This window comes from Beta vulgaris, chromosome 5, assembly GCF_026745355.1.
Source record: "Beta vulgaris subsp. vulgaris cultivar EL10 chromosome 5, EL10.2, whole genome shotgun sequence".
NCBI classification, from domain to species: Eukaryota; Viridiplantae; Streptophyta; class Magnoliopsida; order Caryophyllales; family Amaranthaceae; genus Beta; species Beta vulgaris.
In genome coordinates this window covers 6,109,833-6,135,103 of record NC_079206.1, presented here as the reverse complement: position 1 = coordinate 6,135,103, position 25,271 = coordinate 6,109,833, and the positions used below count along the sequence as shown (strand labels likewise).

General features: G+C 34.8%; 2 protein-coding genes across 2 annotated transcripts; both read right to left on the bottom strand.

Moving 5' to 3' along the window:
* Positions 1-592: 592 nt before the first annotated feature.
* Positions 593-3,094, bottom strand: LOC125497361 (uncharacterized). The gene has a single exon (XM_048643925.2). The coding sequence runs from the start codon at positions 1,786-1,788 to the stop codon at positions 1,153-1,155; it is 636 nt and encodes a 211-aa protein (XP_048499882.1). The 5' UTR covers positions 1,789-3,094; the 3' UTR covers positions 593-1,152.
* Positions 3,095-10,048: 6,954 nt separating this feature from the next.
* LOC104892414 (hypothetical protein) lies at positions 10,049-14,303 on the bottom strand. The gene is made up of 5 exons (XM_010678341.4): positions 13,157-14,303; positions 11,897-11,964; positions 11,609-11,740; positions 11,010-11,171; positions 10,049-10,605 (listed from the first exon to the last, which is right to left on the bottom strand). Exons 1-5 carry the CDS (start codon positions 13,539-13,541, stop codon positions 10,375-10,377), a joined length of 978 nt encoding a protein of 325 aa, XP_010676643.2. The 5' UTR covers positions 13,542-14,303; the 3' UTR covers positions 10,049-10,374.
* Positions 14,304-25,271: the final 10,968 nt, after the last annotated feature.

The window sequence follows — 25,271 nt, the reverse complement described above, 5'->3', positions numbered from 1 at the left end:
TGAATGGTTCTTGAGAATAGTGATTTCTAAGTAAAGTTTTGTAAATGTTTTTGTATGTATTGACGGTTTGTATGTTAATTTTATGTTTTAATAAAGTTTCCTGATTATTTGAGTGATTTGCGTGATTTTTATAACGTGATTTTCTCAATTGTATGAGTGATTTGTAAAGTTTCTTCTTTTAAGTGATTTGTGAGTGAGTGTTGTAAATTAATTTTCCGTAGTTTTCATTGAGTGCCGATTTTGATTTTGACATTCCTTTTGTAATTTAGAAAGAGAAGGGGGGAAAATAGGCATTTCAAAAGGGACACCATTGCTCCCCCTTCCCTTATATAATAGAGATATTAAACTTTCAGTGTTATCATAATTGAATGTCAAGCACTGTATATGTCATCTAGCTCACTTGGTAAAGTCTTGTGGTGGTACCCAAGACCTACGACTGATACCCATCTACAACATTGAGCTTAGTTGCTCATTTACACCCAAAAATTTAGTGTCAAGCAATGATCTTCCAAAGTTAAAAGAGATCATGATTTTAAGTTTTGTTTGAAATAGAGCTGCATTATTGTGGCAGAAGCCTTAAACAACATTTATACAGGGAAGAACTTGCTATAATTAATTGCTTGTAATTTACATTACAATAAACTATGTACAGAACAAGCGATATTACAGAAACTAAAAATAAAAACCAAGCTTACTAGTTACTACATATCCTGTGGGGCAAATGTATATATACAACGCCTCTCAATCCTAGATAAAGGAGCAAACTTAGTCACATCCATAAGCATGAGTCATTATATACAACTCAAAATAACAGCAGACAGGAAGTGATAAAAAGAACTTCCTAATCTATCCCTCTAGTTAATTTACATGCCAAACAAGCAATAATCATCTTAGGGCCTATTCGTTATCATTTTCTGTTTTCATTTTTCAGTTTTTTTGAAAACCAAAAACCATAATATAAAAACCCGAAAAATAGTTTCCGGTTTTTAGTTGTCAGTTTTCAAAATTAGCATGATTACTATCATTATAACCAAGTTTAAGTTTATAATACTACCTATATCATATGATTCTAAAATCATAAAAACCAAAAACTGGAAACTGACGGTGATACCGAACGAAGCTAAACAAAAAACAAAGTACACAAAATATGCATTAGTTTTTCAAGTTGTCGCTTAACCATTCCTCTTTCCATCCATTGAGAACCTTAGCAATGAAGGCCTCAATTCTTGTTTCTAAATCAGAATCATATTCTTCCTCCTCATCATCGTCGTCACTCCATCCTATCTCATCATCACTCCCATTGTCATCATCATCCTCATCGTAACCATCAGAACCATCATAATAGTACTCATCGTCTTCATCATCATCACTATAAACAACATAATAATTATCATATTTGCACTTACCATCATCATCATCATCACCTTCCTTATCATCCATGTAAACGTTTTCTTCATCATCTTTGCTCGTCTTTCGATCACCATGCTCCTCCATCTCATAAGCAAAGCCTACAATAGGAGAGAATGTATCGTATTCGCTGATCGACTGTCTGCAGCATTCCTTAGCTATAAGTGCAACAAATAAGAAGTTGAATAACAAGTGAACAATTAGATTATGAAGAGAAAATATTCTTGGAAGAAGATATTTGGATATGATTGGGGACAAAAAGGTAGGTAAAATGAAGAGAATTGTAGCTAAAAGAAGAGGCAAAAATAAGAGGATAAATATTCTAACATTAGTCTTCATGTCGTTTTTCTTTGTAAGTTTGCAAAAATGATACAAAAACATTTGGTGTTTATATAAGAGAATGTTTGTGTTGACTGAAATAAGGCCGGTGATTTTCGTGGAAATTTGTAGCACAATATTGTTTATATATGTGCATGCAGTTTAGTAATACTGTAATAATAACCCGGATATTTCGTCGTACTTGAGATTATAGGTAGTATATCAGTATATGGATTAGTTTATATGGTTGGAAATTCTTAGAGAAGATTGATTGTATATATAATAAGGCAGTCTAATGATTTTATAACTTGTTAAAAACCAACTTTATGAAGACTTACTGATAAGTTGATTTTGACTCCATCATCATAAGATATTAGATTGTGATAGTTTGAAGACCGATATTTGCGGGAGTTGAGTCATCTAAGGATGTAATACTGAATTTCGGAGAAGAGAACATTTACGCCGCAAAAGTCGCCAAGTGATGATGCAATAGATGTTGGGTACTTGACGGCCAAGCTCTTTCTGCTTTCGCAATGTCTCAGCTCTCAGGAAAGACATTCTTATACTCCCTCCGTCCTAGGGCTCACCTTCCTTTTTTTTCATGTTTCAAAATGTTGCGCCTATTTTCTTTTTTATCAATTTATTTGGACTAAATTATCTAAAATTCTACAAAAAATTTCCAAAATACCCTTACTTTTATCTCAAAACATGTGACCCTATTTATTGTTTACACCATTCCAAGGAACATTTATTACCTTTTGATTTTGTTTAAAAGAAAAATAAAATAAATAACTAGTTTCAATACAAAAGTATAAAAAAAAAAACACTTCATTAAATATAATTTTTGGAAATCCTACTACTCAATCCATTTTCCTTAATTCCCGTGAAAAATGAGAAATGAACATTATATTATGAAACGGATGGAGTATATATATATATAGTTGATACTTAAACAAAATTAAAAGTTACAAAGTATAAGTAATAGTTTAAGAGTTATACAAAGATCTTCAAAATATGATACTCCTTCCATCCTTTATTTTATTCTCATTTTAGGTTTAGACACACGTATTAAGAAAGTATAGTAGAAAGGTATTGGTTTTTGGAAAATTGGTAAGGATATCATATGGTGTTTGTGTTGAATTGTTGAAATTTAGAGTAGTTTAGAAATATTGCATATTTGTGCATAAACAGTATGTATAAATGTGTTAGATATAATATTCTTATCCAGTGTTATCTAATTCCCCTATCAATTGCGAATTGAGACAAGCGAATTATGGTTGGTTTTGGTATGTTTTTGGCCCATTTTGAATGATTTTGGCGAATTTAAAAGGCGAATTAGATAGCTAATTAGGTAATTGTTCTTATCTCACAATTAGATCCCTATCAATTTTTTGGTTTTCGTAAAAGTTGTTCTTATGCTCGTTCAAAGCTGTGGGAGTTCTTAATGTACCATCCCATGTCCCCTCAAACCATCCCACGACATTCACGGGTCCCGTGGACGTCTAAAAGCGTGAGTTATAGCCTTCAATTTTGACAGTTTTAGGGTTCCTCCGGGTGAGGTCATATTTTTCGCCGAAAACATTCCTAGGGTGCTGCATGACTTATAATGCACTCCGGGTGCGCACCATCTGAATAGCCCCAGAATGCCATAAAACCACCCAATTATTATTTTGTGGTGCAACAACGGAATGGTCGGAAACGGTCGTAAGAGTTGTTCTTATGCCCGTTCAAAGCCGTGAGAGTTTTTAATATACAATCTCATGTCCCCTCGAGCCATCCCACAACATTCGGTGCACGGGTCCCGTTGACGTCTAAAAGCGTGACTTATTGCCTTCAATTTAGACCGTTTTTAGGGCTCCTCCGGACCCGATCATATTCTTCACCGAAAACCTTCCTACGGGGTGCGGCACGAATTATAATGCATCACGGGTGCTTTGCACCATCTGAACTGCCCCAGAATGCTATCAAACCACCTATTTATAATTTTATGGTGCAGCCACGGAATGACCTGTAACGGTCGTAAAAGTTATTCTTATGCCCGTTCAAAGCCGTGTGAGTTCTTAATAAACCTTCTCATTCCCCCCTCGAGCCATCCCACGACATTCGATGCACGGGTCCAGTTGACGTTTAAAAGTATGACTTATAGCCTTCAATTTTAACCGTTTAAGGCTTCTCCTGGCCCGATCATATTTTTCGCCCAAAACCTTCCTATGGGGTGCCGCACGACTTACAATGCATCTCGGGTACTTCACACCATTATTTGAATTGCCCCATAATGCCATAAAACCACCCATTTTTTATTTTGTGGTGCAGCCACGGATTGGCACCGAAACGGTCGTAAAAGTTGTTTTTATGTCCGTTCAAAGTCGTGGGAGTCCTTAATATGCCATCATATGTCCCCTCGAGGCATCCAACAACATTCGATGCACGGGTCTCGTGGACGTCTAAAAGAGTGACTTATAGGCTTCAATTTTGACCGTTTCAGGGCTTCTCTGGGCCCAATCATATTTTTCTTCAAAAACCATCCTATAGGGTACGACACGACTTATAATGCAACTCGGGTGCATCGCACCGTTTGAATTGCCCCATAATGCCATAAACCACCCATTTATGATTTCGTGGTGCACCCGCGGAATGGCCAAAAACGGTCGTATAAGTTGTTCTTATGCCCGTTCGAAGTCGTGGGAGTTCTTAATAAACCATCTCATGTCTCCTCAAGCCATCCCAAAACATTCGGTGCACGGGTCCCGTGGACGTCTAAAAGCGTGAGTTATAGCCTTCAATTTTTACAATTTTAGGGTTCCTCCGGACCCGGTCATATTTTTCGCCGAAAACCTTCCTATGGGGTGTGGCATGACTTTATAATTCACCCCAAGTGCTTCCCACCATCTAAATTGCCCTAGAATGCCATAAAAACACACATTTATTATTTTGTGGTGCAACAACGGAATGGCCGAAAACGGTCGTAAAAGTTGTTCTTATGCCCGTTCAAAGCCGTGGGAGTTTTTGATATACAATCTCATGTCCCCTCGAGCCATCCCACGACATTTTGTGCACGGGTCTCATTGACGTCAAAAAGCGTGACTTATAGCCTTCAATTTAGACCATTTTAGGGCTCCTTCAGGCCCGGTCATATTTTTCGCCGAAAACCTTCCTATGGGGTGTGGCACGACTCATAATGCATTTCAGGTACTTCGCACCATCTGAACTGCCCCAGAATGCCATCAACCACCCATTTATGATTTTGTGTTGCAGCCACAAAATGGCCCCGAAACGGTCGTAAAAGTTGTTCTTATGCCCGTTCAAAAAAGTAGGAGTTCTTAATATGCCATCACATGTCCCCTCGATCCATCCTACGACATTCGGTGCACGGGTCCCGTGGACGTCTAAAAGTGTGACTCCTTCCATTTTGACCGTTTTAAGGCTCCTTCAGGCCCAATCATATCTTTCGCAATCTATTACTAAACTGCATGATATAGGGAGGAGTTTAATGTGACCATCCATAAACAGTCTTAGTGGTCATCTACCTGTCATGCCATATTTTGCAAGAAGATCACACACATATTTCTTCTATGAGAGAAAGATCCCTTGAGATGTTCTGTCTACTTCAATTCCCAAGAAGTACCTTAACTCTCCCATGTCTTTAATTTTGAATTGAGAGTTAAGTAGATGCTTGGCTTTGTTTATGGCTTGAAGTGAGTTTCCAATGATGAGAAGATCATCAACAACATAAGTTGGTTTATCCGCAAATTCATGTTTGTTGTGAGCAATAAACAAGTTGTAGTCTGATCTGGACTGTTGTAATCCATATTGACTAAGAGCACTGCTTAGTTTGGCAAATTCATGCCTTGGAGCATGTTCAAGGCCATACAAGGTTTTCAAAAGTTTACACACTTTGTTAGAGGGTTTAGAGAGTGATTCAGTGTCCATCGCTTTAGTCTTAAACATGTATCCTTCACTTAGATATCCAGGAGGCATTTTCATGTGGACTGTTTCATCTATATCCCCATGGAGGAAGGCATTTTTCACATCCATTTGGTGAACATGCCACTTCTGAAATGCAACCACAGTAGTGACCTTACAGTTACTAGCTTGAATATTGGAGCAAAGGTCTCCCCATAATCAACACCAAACCTTTGTCTATTTTCCAGTATGACAAGCCTTGATTTGTGTCTCTCCACACTTCCATCAGGATTATACTTTGTCCTATAGAGCCACTTGCATCCAATGGCATATTTGCCAGGTGGTAATTTAGTGATTTCTCTAGTTGCTCTTAAGAGCTTCTAGTTCATCATTCATGGCTTGAAGCCAATGAAGGTGCTAAATGGCAGTTTTGAAGGGAGTAGGGTCAGAATGTTATGTAAGTTGGCTCATGAAGCAGAAGAAAGGTTGAGTTACATATGTAGAGGTGGTTTATTTTTGTAGTTTGAAGGGTGAGGTAGCAAACATGTTGGACATAACATAGTCTTGATGCCAGATTGGTGATTTGTGCTTTCTAGAGGATTTTCTCATATGGATAGGTTCATTTGTAGTAGGAATGGTTTGTGTTTTGCTCACTGTTAGTTTCTGGTTCTTCAATCAGGTTTGTGTCATCTACCCAAGTAGGTTGATGTTGTATTAGTTCAGTAGGATTATGAGAGGGATTACCAGTGAAGTTTTAGGAAATGGAATGAAATAGGTGATATGGGTAGATGCTCTCAAAGAATTTCACATCTCTTGAGACAAAGGTGTGCTTAGTGACAAGGTTTAGTAGCTTATATCCCTTCTGAGTTGACGGGTAACCTAGGAAGATACATGGAACACCTCTTGCTTCCATTTTATCTTTCTTGTTGTCAGGATTACTTGCCATAGCAAGCTAAGGCATCCAAATGCCTTGAGATTATTATACTTTGGTTTTGCTTTGTATAAGATCTCATAAGGAGTCTTATCTTTCAATATATGACTAGGCAATCTATTGTGATATGAACAGCTGCAAGTACACAATCACCCCAAAAATACAAGGGAAGCCCTGCTTGAAACCTGAGAGCTCTCCCCATCTCAAGTATATTCCTGTGTCTTCTCTCTACTCTGCCATTATGTTGAGGTCTCTCAACACATGATATCTCATGTATAATATCAAGTTTGCTGAACCATGGTCTACATTTTTTGTCGTCAAATTCAGGTGCATTATCTGATCTTAGCACCTTCACCTTTCTTTCAAACTGAGTTTTAGCCATGTTCACAAAACTTTGAATGACATCAAATGCATCACTTTTTTCTTTCTAACAAATGTATCCATGTAACTATTGTATGGTCATCTACCATAGTCAAGAAGTACCCATATTTTCCTTTTGAATTCACCTTATAAGGGCCCCATGTGTCAATATGAATGAGATCTAAGGGCTCACTAGCATGTGACTCACTCACAGCATATGATAACTTAGTGAATCTGGACAAAAGGCAGGTTAGGCACACACTTCATCACTCACATCCTTCAGTTCTTCTATCTTACCAATTCTAGACATAGGTGCATGATCTAGTCTATGGTGCCATAATGTTTCTTTGCTCACAAGATGGACATTTGTTATCACTAGTTACTGAGTTGCATAAGTTTGTGAACACACCAAAGTTTTTAGAGCATTTCTCATTACAGAAGGTTTGTTGTTTGATACAGGTGAGAGTTTTATCAACAGGTTCATTCAGCAAGTAATAATACAACCCATTCTTAACTCTTCTTACTCCCTTTACTTCACCACTTTTACCATCAAGGATTATACAAAATTTGGGATGAAACAACACCTTACAACCAGTATCTATAGCTAATTTGTTGACTAGATAACAAATTATGTTTAAAGGTTGGAACATACAAAACATTTTTAAGTTCCATCTCATTCATCAACTTTACTTTTCCAAAGTGAGAAATGTTTGACACTTCACCAGTAGGCAAGCTTATATGTGGGTTATTATTGCTTTTTATAGCATTTGTTAGAGCATCAAATGACCCTGTCCAGTGGTTTGATGCTCTAGAAATTATGATCCTCTCATTAATGACACAATCAGCAAAATGACATGAGACCATACCTGCATAACTCCTTGAGTAACTCATCTTCATCTCATCATCTGTGTCTGGAGATTTTGAAGGAGTTGGAAGAAGTTTTAGGAGATGTTTTGCTAATTGTATTCAGTAATGGTGCTTCTAGACCCAGCATTGGAACTTCCTTCTCCTTGATTTCCAGCATGAGCATTTGATGCTACTTTTGTACCTCCCCCATTTTCTACCTTCGTTCCGTTTTTGGTTGTAGTTCTTTGTTCTTCCTCTTTGTTGTCCCAGAGGTGATCTGTGTCTTGGATGACCCTTAGGAAATCCTACAACAATCCAGCACTTTTCAGCAAGGTGACCTAATTTTTCACAAGTAGTACATGCTCCCCATGTGCCCTTGCTGAACATAGTCAGGGACTCAAGCTCTTCTTTTACTCCTCCAAGCACTTCTCTCTGAGCTTGTTCTTGCTCAAGGTAACTACAAGCAGTCTCCACAAGCTCATCATCAAAATTTGGCTTCTTTGAGCACTATAGTCTGTTTTCATACCATTTAAGAACAAGAATAGCCTCTGCTCTTCTTTGTGCTTGTTCAGCTCACATATAAATGTTGTGATTTCAGTGTTCACAGTTGTGATTGGAGTATTTAAAGATTCCAACTCTTCCCACAACACTCTCATCTGAGTATAATACTCACTTATAGGCTTTTCTTCTTGCTTTGTTTCATACAAGTTCTTGTTCAACTTGTATTTCCTAGACCCATTTGTAAGAGCAAATCTCTCTTCCAGTTGATCCAAATTTGCTTTGGATCACTTACAAACATGATAGATCTTTTTATAGGCTTAGCAACAGATCTAAATATCCATGATATGATAATGTTGTTACAGGTGTCCCAAGCACTTGTTTCACATTATCATTGTTGTCTCTCTTTACTGCTCTAGTCACAAAGCCAAGCTTTCTTTTTGAAGCTAAGTCAATCTCCATGGGATCGTTTCGAAGACTTATAATTTGTAGAGCCTTGTAACTTCTCTATCACCATGAAACATGCTCCAACAGATGGATGCAAGTAAGGAGGACTAGTTAACTCTATTTTAGTTGTCATCTTTGTGGATAAACACTAAAGATGAAAACGTTAATGTTTTCAAAAATATTTCAGACTTTCCTTAGACTATACTGTAAGAATCAAGCACTCAGAATAAGAAACAATGGATGTTTTTCGAGCCTAGGCTCTGATACCATGAAGACAATCAATGATAGATTGTAAGGAAGGAAAGTTGCGCTAGTTTTAGGTTAACCATATTTTCATTCATTCTCTCTTGTGTCATTATAGCAGTAAGGTATTCCTTATATATGGGAACCCTTGTGACATAACAACTGGAATATATCAGACACCTTCCTAGAATCTTCCTAGAATCCCGCGCCAACATATCATTGAACAAAAATTAAGAAAAGGTCCAACATTCTTGGACTGGACCATTATGGACCCTTACATTAAAAGAAATTAACATGACTATCTAATCTATCATTCTCAACACATAAACCAAGTTAGTGTTTAACATTTTTTATTACCGGATTATATGTATAACTGTATAAAAAAAAAATAAACCTAAACTTTCAACTGTTTGACATGACTTACACAACCTATTTTTCTTCTAAATAAGATAAATAAAAGGCAACCATACACAAGTTAGACTTGAGGCCAAAAGGCTACAGTGACAAGTTTAGATCTTGTGACCTCCTAATCTCAAAGTAAGGCCGTCTTTAAAATTTTGAGGCATCTGTGCCAATCATAAAATTAGACCCTAAATATAAAAATATTATACATAAATTAATTTTAAATGTATAAAATAATATATTTTACAAAATATATTATTACTAAAAATATTTTTGACAAAATAAAACTCGAATTTGAACCATATGACTAAAAAAATATTTAATTTAAGACTCCTACCGCTTCTAAAGAGTAAGGCCCTAAGCTCAGACCTGCTTGCCAATCCGCATGAGTAATATACAAATATAGACTTTTCGAAGACTTGAAAGTTGCATAATTCTTATTCATATCATGAAGTAAGCATATTAAAAAAATTAAACTCAAGCTTTTAGCACCCAAATAAATAAACAAGTAAATCAAGCTATCAACGGGAAGATCCAAGGGTGCAAGTCGTTGATACTCTTTTCATAATGTGATACATCAGAACTCATTCTTGGAGCTGTCATCAAACACTCATGTGATACATCAGAACTCATTCTTTTGTCCCCAAAATTCCATTTACTTTCTAACAAACTTGCAAGAACACTAATATCATATAGACCAATAATAACCAAGTAACCATTATGCTCAGAATTGATGTGGTGTGAATACAAGTTTATTCTACATAAAAATAACACCTGTAGAAAACCCTATCTAGTAAGTTAAGCTAAGACTAACATTCCTACATAAATAAGGATAAACAACACCTGTAGTAAATAAGCACTTGACCCATGCAAGTGTGAATATCACACAAGATTATACAGATGTAATAAAACAGACAAGACGATTTTCATAGGCACTCTCAATAGTTTTAACTATTGTCAAAAGTCAAAACTGCACGTTCATCTCGTGGTGTAGATCACCAAACTCAATCTGGTTTTTTCTAACCTTCATGCAAAGATTCGTTATGATCAGCCGAGCCATTCCTAGTGTCTCCGTGAAAAGACGAGTATGTGGTACCTGAGGCGTGATAACCTTGGCTTTGGCCCCCATAACTGTCCTGCATTCCTGTATTTGAAAACTGTACGGTGGAACCGCTGATGATGTACTCGGATTTTTGTTTCTTTGGCTTCTGTTCATGCTGGTTTCCTGCCAAGAAACTTCCTACAACAATCTGAAGCCAACAGGAAACAAATGAATAAACTGCTCACTAGTAGCGGCCCCAAAATAGGAGAGGATCAGTCATTTTCCTTACGGGTTTGGTAGATGGTAATAAATGGATGTGATTGTAATAAATTCATATGTATTTTTGTATAAATTGTATGAAGTCCATGTCCATATAATGCTTGTTCACCCTCAGATTCATGATTTTCTTTACCACTTTAGAGATAGCATTCACTATTGAGTGAGAATTGAAATTTGCGGTATATGTTTGGGGATGGGATTCTATCATCATGGTAATGAATAAGAGATATTCCTTACAAATTACATATGATTTCATTACTGTCATCGTCATTTAGTACCGCCAATCAAATGGGCCAGCAAGTTAGTAATATGGATATTGGAGATGAAGAATACCTGCACAGGACTAGCAGCAACAAGCAAACCAGCTACACCTCCTCCTACCACACGGCCATCTGGGCTTGCCAGTGAAACACTCATTCCTCCTGATCTGTTTCTAATCCCACCACTCTCAGAAGGCATGAATGAACCAGTTAAGGAAAGTATCTCAAAACGGCCCTGTTGCAAAAGCACAAAAGGTTTTGGCCAAAAGATGGTTAGCAACTAGCTCAAGACTACGCAAAAAATTTAGGACAACTGCAGTCCCTATAGTAATTAAGGTAATGTAGAAAGGACAAAACATGAACTAGGGGATGCACATCTACAACATCAAATAATCCCACATGATTCCGTGCACATCTTGGGCATGACCCGAGATAAAATAGAAGTCAATGTTGGCACCTCAATATTTGTAAAACCTTTTGGCTTCTCTTACTTGAAATAAAAGATCACTAGTATCTGAAACATAAATAATCTGCATAGTATGCTTGGTAAAGGTCGAGTATGATTTGAGAGGTTTAATTGTAGCATGTGAAATCAATTGCAAGATCATTGGGGGGGAGGGAGAATCTCTGAGAATATATTAGTCATAGTCTCATAGATATAAGATGTAGCACCTCGTATGTCAATGTACCACCGGAAGAGTCAGGTTGACGAAGTGTAACACTGGAAATTACTCCATTTGCAGAAAGAATGCATATAGCTCGAGGGCCCTGCTGAGAAAATGATATGACCTTCATGGTAACATCCTGAAACAATGAGAAAAACAGAGCTATTAGTAGAGTAAATTCCACAGTTCTTATCATGATTGGTGCATCCAGTGCACGTTCTTTCACATCCTCAATTTAGGTAGAAGAAAATTACTGATTATAGCGAAGTTATAGCGTGGATCTTCCGATATTTACCTCACCAGCATTGACGGTGATGATATGAGGTGTGAAGTTAGCACCAACAGAGCAAGATACCCATTCACCTGAAACCAGTTATTTTACAAAAAGTTATTACTAAATTAGATTTACTCAAGAAAAGAAAGATTAATTAGCTAAAAAGCTAGTAAATTCACTGTCAGCAGTTAAACATTCAACTACATATAGATTATTCAACACTACTTAAGCATAACCTCCTCTCCTACCCCGACAAAGAAAATACAGAAACATTCCAGATTGTGTTTCTCAAATTTGTCCAACCCACAGGAGGCTTTTTTTTCTACTTATATTTTAGGTTAAAGATGACAACCGTAACTTACAATGATCATTTCGTATGTATTTAGTCTTCTCGTTACCAAGAGACCTTACCTCCTACTAAGCGAGCATTATTCATTTTACCTCGTCAGCTCTATATCTAAGAACTAAACGCCAAGGCACAGCCCAAACAAGACCATGATACATAAACCCTAAGGTGTTTGGCTCTACACAGTTGCAACAAAAAAGATGTGCACAAACAGAAGATAAGACCAAAAAAAGGTCATACATACATAGTGATAAACAAGGCTACATATCCAAGAAGAAGCACTCGAAAAGGAGTGCCAAAAATCTGATAACAACCTTTGCTTCCTTGTTTATATACTCCTATCAACCAGCTGTGCATAGACAGGTCATATGACCAAGTTTAAGCTTTCTGCAGAATCAGCTGCATAGACTTTTTCTTACCAATCATTATAAGTAACCTTACACAATCTTCTTTATTCTCCTATTCTCTCACAACATATATAAAGTTCTCACCCACAACAAAGTACAAACTGATTAATACCTTCTGGAAGATTCCAAACCTGTGACAGCTCTACCCAGAGGCCCAAAACATGACCCATTTAAAACCATAACCTCCCAAGATCTTATTTTTGGGTGCACATTTTCAAAGGTCCCACTTTTACTTCCCACCCAATAAAGTTCTCATAAAAACCTCATCAAACCCACAAATTTTCATATCTTTTTATACAGAAACTTATACTATAGAAGTTAGAACTATACAGCTATACTCATAAAATTTTACCATAAAATTAGATCTAGTAAATACACAACCTCCCCCACTAAATTCCAAAACCCATCACATGCATATTAGCAAAATCATCAAACACACACAAAAACAAAAGAAATAATAAAAACTTTACTATGATCAAATGCAAACTACATGTATGTATGTCATAATTTCATTCAGTTAAAACATACCATGACTATCAGACTCAAACTTGGGTTGATGTTGCTTGATCACAGGAGCAGCGGGCTTCATCTTGGGCCGCTTCTCAGAGGAGAAATCAATAACGTTGGCTTGGGCCGGGGCTGAGGCAGAGATGGGCTTTGCAGAAAGAGCCACAGTAACAGCCCCATCAGGCCCATACTTTCTGGGCCGTCCTCTTTTCTTCTTCATGGACGTCACCGGAGTTTGCAAGCCCATTTGGGTCGCCGGCGCCGGCGTTGTTCCGGCGAGTTGGGCCCCACTAACAATGATTGCACCGACGTTATTTTCATTCCTAGGAGCTAAATGATACTCATTTGGTGCATCTGATCCTACTACTGTTACTCCACCACTATTTCCTCCTTCTTTTGCTTCCATTTCATTTACTGTTTTTTTTTTATTATAACAATATTATTATTGTTATTTTCAGGAAATTATAATGGAAGAATTAATACAAAGAAAGTATCTTTTTCTAAATTTAAGAACAACCCATAAATTATTTGAGCAAATCAAGCTTAGCTAGCTCCTGATTTTGTTTTTAAAAATTTTGAAACATCATAAAAAAAAAAAAAAAAAAAAAAAAACAGCTCAACAAAAAAGATTTTAAAAAAATATAGAAAAGGGTGGTTTTAATTTGATTGATTTGAGTAGAAGCTAAGCTTTTTTTTTGAGGGGAGTAGAAGCTAAGCTTAATTTAACAAGTGATGAAAATTAAATCTATGCAGCTTAAAATTGGGATTTCACCATTAGAGTAAAGAAGCAAGCTTTGATAGAAGCTGAGTGTTTATCTTTTTTCTTTTTTTCAAAAAAATATAATTTTGAAAATAATTTTTGGGTATTTTGGAGAAGGGGAGAAGAAATTTGAGGAATTTTCTTATGATGAAAAATTAGGTCTAATTTTGGTAGAGGTAAACTGGGTTTTATTGGTGACAGCATAAAAGACATTACAAAGGTTGATAAAAAAAAATTGTCGGAAATGTAATTAATAATAAACTAAAAGGAAATAAATATTAATTATTGCATATTGATCACTATAAATATTTATATTAAATTATTTTGGCATAAAATAAAGAAGGGATATGCGTTTTAGTTAAGGAAATGGGTTGGTGTCCGGAAAGAAATAAAATAATTTTGGTAAAGTTAAATTAGGTTGCCAACGCAAAAGGACATTTCTTGAGAGATAAGGATAAATCAAAAGCAGATCCACAAGGAAAGAACTTTAAATAGTAGTAATTGATTATGACCAAAACATATCTTTTATAAATATAAAACTGTTATAACTATTAATCCTTTTTTTTTCTTTAAGATAATTGAACAGTGAAAACAAAGCAAGTATTAGATATTTTGTGTTATTAGTTAATACCTAGGACAAAAATAAAAGGAAACAATTTATTTTTAAGAGATATATATAAAAGAAATTATAGAACATAACAAATCTTATATTCTAATGTTTTTATATTCTAATATGTATATATATAAAGAGAAAAATAACTTCTAGACTCGTATAAGTTGCATGAAAAAAATTGGTCTATAGGTTCAAGATTCTTGTGATATTTTCTCTACAATTATGGTGTAGATATTTATAAATTATTAATAAAATATTAAAGATATAATAATAGTAACACGATAGTTCAGTCTATGTACTAATTTTCTCTACAATTATGGTATAGATATTTATAAATTATTAATATTAAAGATATAATAATAGTAACACGATAGTTCAGCCTATGTACTACATGAAAATAAATAGAAGCAAAAAGTGGAAATAAATAATCCACTTCAATTAAAAAAAAATTGCGTGACTCAAAGTCTTCCGCTTGTTAATACCTTCGGTCCTGCATTTCATCGGCACTATATTAGACAATATTTTTAAGTTATATATTACATTTAACTACTCCATATGAGAAATGTACTTTTAGAGAAGAGAATAATATCGTCAATGTTTACAATATATGAGAATTCTACGAAAATAATTTTAGATATTATAAAGAATATTAACTTGTGGCTTAAATTTTTTTGATTTGTATTGAGAATAATTTAAAACTGACATAAAATCAGTATAGCGACTCAAGACTGATATATAATAATTAGTTTTATAGATATTATTTCCCTAGGGTTGACATTTAAATAAAAACATGTATATTACTTAGGATAACTTAATTAATTTTAAATAACTTTTTAGTGCTGAAATTATATGATACTCACTTCACACTCATGTAAATATTAGACCTTTATTGCTTATACTCAATTCAAATATCTATACCAATTTGTTAAAAAAAAAAATGTCTTGTCTGATCTTACTCGATAACATGGTCTTCATCCGCGCCTGAGCAAATGCGTGCTAATAATGATTATTATTCCTTTCACAAGTTTTTAGAATCCCTAAAACAAAGCCTATTTGTGACCTTCTCCTTGATGTATTTGTTGCAATCTCAACATAGTTATGGGTATCACACACATATATCAACTCGGTATACTTCTCTCTCTAACTTCTCTCTCTTGTCGTTTTCTCTCTAGTGTTGTAGAGTTTTGTTTTCCCACTAAAATTGTGGTAGTCAAAGAGTCAATGTAGCATACAAGGAACTAGTCTTTCCCACTTCTTCTCCCAAAAACTTCCTCATTGTAGCATGCGCTCGAGTTTTTGCTTCTTGTCTTTCAGAATTTGCGTTGGGCAATCGGGTTATCTTGCTTCTATGTCTCATAACCTACTCTACTCGTCTTCTTGCAGACTTTGTGCACTTGGCATACATGCACACAAGAAAGCAAGCTTATCTCTTCTTCAATTCTCGTTTCAAGATAAATTCTGCAACATTTGTTTCATCTTCTACATTTTTGTAACTTTATTTCTCGTTTTCATTTACTTCTCTTTATTACTCCTCTTCTCTTTATGTTAGTTCCAGTTAAAAATCTCTTTAACATGCAACCTTCAAATTCTCCGAGTTACTCTAGAATGGGGTGCTTTTAAATGCACCTGCATTTAATCCCATTTCCAATATACACTGGAAGACATCAGTCATTGGGGTCTTTTTTGGACCAAACACACCTATCCCTCTCTTAGTTCAAGGTTTAATTAACAATCACTAGGAGAGAAGAAGTAACATCAATGTCCATAGAACTGGTTCATTCTTTTTGAATGTGACAACCATCGAGATGTGTATGGCCTCATTATGTATCACACTGCTATCATCAATGGTATAATTGTCACTTTCAGACGGGGGGCATTGGACTATAATCCCACATCATCTCAACTTCAACCCAGCTACGCTCAGATAGGCTTTGGGTTCGAATCGTTGGTTCATTCTTTTTGAATCAAGGTTTAATTAACAATCACTAGGAGAGAAGAAGTAACATCAATGTCCATAGAACTGGTTCATTCTTTTTGAATGTGACAACCATCGAGAAGTATATGGCCTCATTATGTATCACACTGCTATCATCAATGGTATAATTGTCACTTTCAGATGGGGGTATTGGACTATAATCCCACATCATCTTAACTTCAACTCAGCTACGCTCAGATAGGCTTTGGGTTCGAATCGTTGGTCTTCTTCTTGGATTTTTGAACCAATATTGGGTGCATGTAGTGTTATATCATGTTGGCTATTATATGGATCAAGTTGATACTTCAAGAGATTCTCTTCCTCTTCAACCAGAAGTGAGAGCGTAAGTGCTTACATATCTCTTACATCCTTTAATATCGGGTTGCTATCTACCTATCCTTGTACGAAGATCAGTTAATTTGGATCTATTTCAGGTAAGAAGGTGTATTTAAGTTTTGTAAACTTTGCGGTTGTGTTGGGCATTTAACTATTTGTTGTAATCTTTCTACCTCAGAAGCTCAAAGAAGAAACACAAAATTGTCTTGCTGAATTTGAAAGAAATGGTCATAAGGTTCTTTGTGGTCCAAACAATGTCCAATTATACACCAAACTTATTATGAGCTTTCCGGCTAGATTTAGGTTCAGGAATTCACACCTGAATCTATGGAGAAGAGATAACCAGACAGCTTCACGGCAACTCCTAGGCATTTGAGGCCTTATGAAGACCCTTCACAAGTAAATATTTGGGATTTATCTTTCTCTTTCACTAGTGATTATGATACTGGAGAAGAATCGATGGATGGAGAAGACATGCATGGTAGTTTTAAGGTGCATGAAGGTATTTTTTCTCCTATGTCAAACAATTTTCTTATTACTCCTTCGCCTCAATCGCTGGTCATTAAATCTCCTGGCACTCACTTTGGTTTAGAAGGGGACCCTTATGGGCCTTATTATATGTCGAATATTGCAGATCTAGACGAGTGTTCTCGGGCCATGGACTCTCATATTGTCCCTAATGAAAACCAATCTGCCTATATTATTCCTATAGTGCACCCCTTACCTCCTTTCACTAGTGAAAACCCTAATTTTGAAATTAGAGAATCCTCCAATACGGGGAAAACAAACACTTTGGCTAGACCTACTTTATTTGAAGTCGTAAGCATCTCTAAATGGGCTCAGCAGAGAGGTAACACTAATGTAAAACCTTTCTCTCTCTCACAAAATAGTACTCCTTCTCTTACTCATCCAACTGTGTTATCAATGATTTAGTCACAAATCACATACCTCCCACTTCTCCTGCCTCTCGAAGGTTAGTTAAACTTTGAACAATCTTTAAGGATACCGGAAATCCATTCAATCAACTTAACCAGAAAATTAATGCGCTATTTTCTATTGTAATAGAACTCACCAATTTTTAAGAAACCATGACTGAACTCCAATTGAAAAGCTTTACCTTTGATTTGATTTCTCATATTTAGACTTCAATCGACCAAACTCGACTCAAGCGCCCGTGAAATCTGGTTTGCCTTTGAGCAGTAATAATAAGCACGATTCCAGTTCCAGCACTAAAATTCACAATGCGATTGAACCTCTGCAACAAACTCGAGGTCGGATTCGAGTACCATGCAACAGAGGACGTTATCATCAGGACGAAATGGGTACTATACACTGATTGAGAACAACACTTGAGAAAAACTAATTGAGATAGGGAAATCAAAAAAAAAAAAACTAAAGGAGTAAGAGAAAGAGGTGAAGGGAGCATCGAAAACTATGGAAGGAGTGAAAGGGAGAGGATGACCTTGGCTTGCCGGCAACCAGGGGGAGTAGAGAATCGTCGCCGGGTTTCTCGCGTTTGAGGGCTAGGGTTCTTTCTAAAAAGATGTAACATGTTCTTCTTTACGACCATGAGATTCTTTCGCTTGTGAAATTGTTTTCCTTTTCTAAAAATGTTTTTTCATCCATCATCCGCAAGGATGTTGCCAGGATGGTCCTATCCTAAGAGTCAAACCTAGTTTTTCTTTCCTTATAAAAAAAATATCTTTATTATATAAGACAAGAGAAGAGGTGTAGTGTCCCCCTTTGAAATAACTAGAATATAATAAATTAAAATAATATTTTCTTTTTATAAAAAGTAAATTAAAAAAAATTAATGCAACTTGGTATATGAAATAAGTCAAAAATGGAATATGCAATCACCATTAATAACTTGACAAAATTGATTGACACAATCAATTCACGAAACTAATTAGAATCTTCAACAACAAAAAATGTAAGTCGTAATATCCTAACAACATAATATTTCGTATTTACAAAGTTCAAACAATATGGTTTATTAACGTTGATAATCACTAAAAATATTGTATATACTTAAGCCTCTAACAAAGAATTATTAAATCATCAACCAAATTTTTCAGTGACAGTATTAAACAGTTAAAGTCGATCACCTTCAATTTAAAAAGATAATATTATCTACAAAAAAAACCTCAATAATTTACATCACTACCAACATAATTTTAGATTTAAAAAACATGTCCATATATATATATAGCTACATAAGGTTGTTGGCGCATGCACATACGACTAGTATATATAAGCTTGAGATAGAGGTGATCAAGGGTCGGGTTCGAGTCGGACCGCCCCTAAAAATTGCCCATTGGTCGGGTCAGGCAAAATTCAGACCAAAATTTTGTGCCCAAAGCCCGCTATTTCGTGCCAAAATGAGCAGGCTTTCCAGGTCAAAAAATAGACTAAAAAGTTACTTTTAGCTTGTCCGATCCAAAACAAAAAAAAAAATGAACCTATCCGAGTCCGATCATGTACCAAAAAATTCTACCTAAAGCCGCCCAAAAATCAGGCCGGGCAAAAATGATCAGCTATAGGCCTCTAGCTTTATAAACTCGAACCTATAACCTAACATCTTCTAATATATTTGTATAGATTTACTGATTCAAGACGGTAAAAGACGGAAGAAATTCCCTTCAAAAGAAAGATGGCAGAAGTTGACTATGTCAATGGGGAAAAAAAGAGACAAGGTCATTTTTATTCTCCAGACTATTTCTTTTTCTTTAAGGGGGTTTTTCAAATGAAACTGTGAGACAAATTAATTATTCTTGTATAAAAGTAAGAAGAAATTTCTTTCTCTGGGTCATTAAAGCATTAAAGATAATGAAAAAGAAAGAGAAATAACTCAATGAAATTCTGAAGGGCCAACTCAGCCACTTTACAAAACATTGACCAAAAGCATCCAAATACATCTACACATAAGACATTAATTTAATTTTAAAGATGGAGAATCTCTAAAGCAGGTCTAGAAAATATATCATCTATTATTAAACAAATCATTTTATTTATTTTTAATATATTTAGTTTTTTTTGGGTTGGGAAACAAACAAATTTAGATAAGAACAGGCTAATTTTATATACACTCTCTGTATTTTTCAAACTGGGGCGGCAAATTCAATGCAAAGAAGGCCATTTTCTTCACTACAATTATCAACTCAAGACTTTTTATATTAAAAAAAATCTCAAGTATTGAGAGAAATTGGTTGTCACATATATATATAAAAATAAGCAAAAAAAAGTATAGTGGAAAGGAACTTTTTTAATTAAAAATTACTATCTTAAATTAAGAAATGATAATATTTCAAGTTGCTCAATTTAATATTCAACATCCATTGATATTAGGTAAGGTGTAGATAAAAAGATGTGAATAACATTAACTTATTGTTAACGTCCAAATTTAATGCTAAGCATCAATAAATTGCTGAAAGATGAGTGATTAATCAAGTACTTTGTTTAAAAAATTTATTTTTGGAGTACACGATACCAGCCACTAATCAACAGGTTAATCTTCATTGGATCATCTCATGACCTTTATGTTCAAGTCGGAAAAAGCACTTCTATACTGTAGTAATTTCACAGTGTTTAGACATTTGTTTTGTGTAGTTTGAGTTTTATTAAGATGCTGTTTTTACATCTTAAAAATGTGGAGAAATATCAATTTTCTAAAGTAAAAAAAAAAAAGTATTGAGCTAATACAAACTCAGTTTCTAAAAGATTGTTACAATTTCATTTTTATACATATCAATGCAAACAAAAGATTTATCATACACCTGTGTATTGTGTATACACCCGGGTGTACGGTGAGAATGGTATACGATACACCCAAATCTATTTTTTCAAATAAGCAAAATATACAAAAATTGAAGAGTTTCAAATGAGCATATATTAGTCTTCGATGTACCATGCACATAAATTATGGTACACATGAGTAGGGATAATGGACAGGTCTGGGTCGAGTCCACCTGGACCCAGACCCGTTTATTTTTTACAGACCGAAACCCTCCCCAGATCCGCTGGGTCTATACTTTTCAGACCCAGATCCACTGGGTCTAGCGGGTTCATGGGTCCTTCTTAGTTTTAAGTTTCCATCACATTTTTGAATATATGCAATTAAAAATTATCGCCCAAATATATATAAGTCTTGTATCCATGATTAATTAAAGCATTCTCCAAATAAAATTTTAAGAATTAACTCGTAAATATTAATATATCATGACTTACAAAGTTACAAGTCTTAGATTGAGTTACAACACTAACGAGTTCACAAAATCACAACTCATAAAACCTTAGAATTTAGGTTAAAAAAAAAATTCTAATATGTAAATGGGACTGCGGGGCGGGTCTGGGTTTACATACGTGGACTCGGACCCGACTCATGCTCTTCTAGACCTAGACCCTTATAAATGGGTTCGGTCATAGCGGGTCTGGGTCGGGTCCATGACCCATTGCCATCTCTACGCATGAGTGTATGATGAATTAACTTCATGCAAAAACATTGAGCATTAATATCTCTGGTTATGTATGTAAAAAAAACTATTTTCAATACTACATCTGTTTCAAACTTTCACACTATTCATACAGTTTCCTTTGACCTTATTATGTGATTTCTTAGTAAGGAAAATGTAATCGTGTGAGATCTTGTTAGACTTATCTCGACAAATAACTTTGGAGCATAAATTTTTTATTATTATCACGTATATGAAATTATAGATAGTCATAGTTAAAAATATGCACTGACAAACATGTTGAGATAAATGTATCAAATATTTTGAAACAATAAATATTCACAAAATACATATTACTACGCATCTAACAAGATCACACAAGACCTCCAACCTTGTTTCTAGAGGTGGTGGGAAACTCACCTTATAACTTTAAGGTCACAAGTTCGAACTCATTACCTAGTTGTGATTGGGAGTAGGGATATCTATATTTTTCCTCAACTCTCAAGTGATGGTTGACCTATGAGAGATGTTGGTCCAGTAGGATTCTTCTCTTACTAAGTGGATCCCTGGGGCTGGTGGGGCTCAAATAAGAAGATCTCACGAGACTAGATTATATTTCCTTTATGTATAAATCACAAATGATGATAAAAAAAATATTATAAATCATAGAAAATGTCAAAGTATTACAATATTTAAAAAAATGGAGGTAGTATTTAATAAAAATTGATGTTTGGGTTTGGGACTGGGGCCATTTGACAGTGGTCTCCTAGCTCAAGCCCGCCAAATTGCCAAAAAAAATAGATGGAAAGAAACACGATTGGTTTTCAGCGCATTGAGCTCGTTAAATTGGCAAAATAGGACCCAATATGTTAAGACAGTTGACGATGCAATGATTGCAATTCTGGGACCAAGAGAAGAAAGCCCATTATTCAAGGGAAACTTCTGTCAACATATATGAATTTCCACCACTAAACGGACCTAAACAACGGCCCAAAAGCTACTTAACATTCCCATTTATCTTTAATCCACCATAATCAATCTAACATGAAATATAAGTTGTTACTTATCTTAACTTAATAATAACTTTTTTTAAAACCATGATGGCTAAAAAACAAACACTATTAAGATGAAAAAAGTTAAGATAAATAACCTTGGTTTTTCTTATCGATATATCAATTTAGAGGTTGACATCTGACACAGTATTTTAGGGTGATGATGAACTCCAATATTCTCTTTTATTTTTTTGTTATTAAGTTAATGTCCGGAATAAATTTCCTTCTTTTCTTTAAAGGATAATTTTATTGCTTATAAATTAAAATATCTTTCACGTATTAAGGGTCTATTCTCCCCAACTTATCTTCAGTTCAATTGCAATCAGTTCAGTTTATCTTCAATTATCATTTCTATTAGTTACAATTTGATTAAACCCTAGCCTCCCCTTTCTTTTTCTCTCTCTCAAACCCTAGCCTCTCCTACTCCTTATCCATCAATTAGGGGCTGCCATGGATGTTTTCATCCATGGTAAGCCCCTTTTCACCTTTTATTTCCAGTTTTTAATTCATTTTCTTGTTTTGTTCAATAAATTAGTCTCTCTTTATGAGATTTTCTCAAACCCTGTTATGGGGTTTTTAGTTTCCGTTTTGGAAATCTCCTTCTCCCCTATGGGAGTTGTGAGTATGGTTCTTTTGTTTTTAGGTATGAGAAATTATTCTCATTGGTTGAAGTTCGCGACTCAACATGAAGGTATTGGAATCTCCGATGCGGTCAACCTGACTCGATCAAGAATGTTCTTCCCAAACTATATCAGAATGATAGACTTCCTCATCAATAGCTGCTTGATTCAGCAAATACAAGAGGACTGTGCTGTATTGTTCGATCTGGTTCATTGTAGTTTATTCGAAGACGAATTTGATTTAGTCTTGTTTAATTGTATCTTGTTTTATTTTAATACCTATTGTAGATGCCGTTTGGCCTTCAATTAATGAAATTTCTCTTCAAAAAAAAAAAAAGTTACAATTTGATTCATTTCAATTCAGTGCTATTCAGTTCTGTTAAGTTCAGTTAAGTTGCAATCAGTTCAGTTCAATTCAGTTGTTTTATAGCGAAATAAATAGGCCTAAAAGTTCAGAATATTAAATTGGTTTGTTAATTAGAATCACTAGGATTTTGCAAAATATATTACTTTTTCGTCTACAACCAATTAAATCAAATCAAAATCAACCCTAAAATTATAACAGATTGATCCACCCTACATAAAAAGCTATCTTTGATATACTCACATAAAAATCGTTGGCCTACAGAATGGTGTAAATTAATATTTCCTTCTTTTATTGCAACAATAGGTTTTAACACGGTATTTAATGAAATGAAAAAAGTGAATAATTTGGCATTATTGTAGCCTTTAATTAAATAGAGTAGAAAAATTTTATGGGACAAAATGAGTAATTAATTATGGTTTTAGTAAGATCACGTAAGAGAAATATTATCAACTAAAGTTTATTTTTTTTTACCAAAAGTGAAACCGTTACAATAAATATGAAACTACCTAAAATAATAATTATTACAATAGAAAGAGAGCATAGAAAATATTATACGAAATGTGGTCTAGTTTACACATTTGACTTTTTCTTAATATATAAAGGAAGGAAAAACCTTGACGGGTGGGGGAATAAAGGAAATCCTAACTTGTCAATGATGAGAATCAATCCCAAAAACTCTTAAAATCGAGAGAAAAACTCTAACCAACGAGTAACGGTATCGTTTTTCTAATTTTTTTGGCGCTAGCGGTATTGTTTCTGTCACTCTATGCCTCTATGCCTTGGTAGGCACTAGAGACAAGTAAAACACAACAAGAGGTAATTTAAGGCAACTTGATCAGTTGATCATACGATTCATACCCTCGAATGTGAAACGAACAAATATTGACTGCCAAAAACATACGACGAAAACTCACCACATTAGACATTCTACTGCTGCTTGCACTTGCAGTTGCAGCTGGTTGCAGATTTGCAAAGTTTTGACTGTAGAAAGCTTTGGTAATCAACTGTTTGAGTCCAAAAGAGACTCAAACACCCAAAAAAAATACAATGGTACCATTATAACTTGGCATTGGTATCAAATAGTTACCAGGACTGGTACCAAGCAAACCTTACTTTGGTATCAATATTTTCGGACAATGGTACCATTATAACCTAGCATTGGTACCAAGCAAAACCTTGCCACAGCGCGTGAAATTTCCAACACATAAAATGACCAAATTGCCCCCGTCTGAATCCCCTAAGAGACTCAAACGGTTGGACGCCTAGCCAAGCTCATCACTCCATGCCCTTTCTCTGCCCTAAGGCCCTAACCATAGCTAGGTTAGAAAAATTGCTACAGAATTTTAAATTTGTTCACTAATTTCTTTTAGATCTTATTATCAAATTAAGTGAATTTATGAACACTATAAGGAATGTATATTTGAATCTATCGAATCAAAATGAAGGGTTATTTTTCTTCTCACTTCTCCTACCATTTCAGCAAAATAGAAAATTTTGTGAGTAGAGAAAAATATTTAATAGAATTAGCATCTCCCAATTTTTATGAGCAATGATTTATGAGAAATTAGAGTTATATAAATATAAACATATAAATACATATATATAGCAAAAAAAACAAAATACATATATAGAGTTAACGAGAAATTAGAGATTCATTTTGAATAAACAACCTAATTATATTATATACTATATAAATTAATTACACTTTATTTTTCTTACCTATTTTAAACTGTTATAAAATATTTTATCATCGGAGAGTGCTCAAAAGAATATTCGAAATGATCCACTAATAAATACAATCTATAATTTTATTCATTCTTTAATTTTAGATTCGTGCATTTCGGTGTATAGGAACATATAATAATAAAGATTGTTGACATGATGAGTAGGACTAGAATATTAAAATTTAGAAGAAATATGTGTTATATATTACTACATCTATCTATAGAAAAATACGCTAAT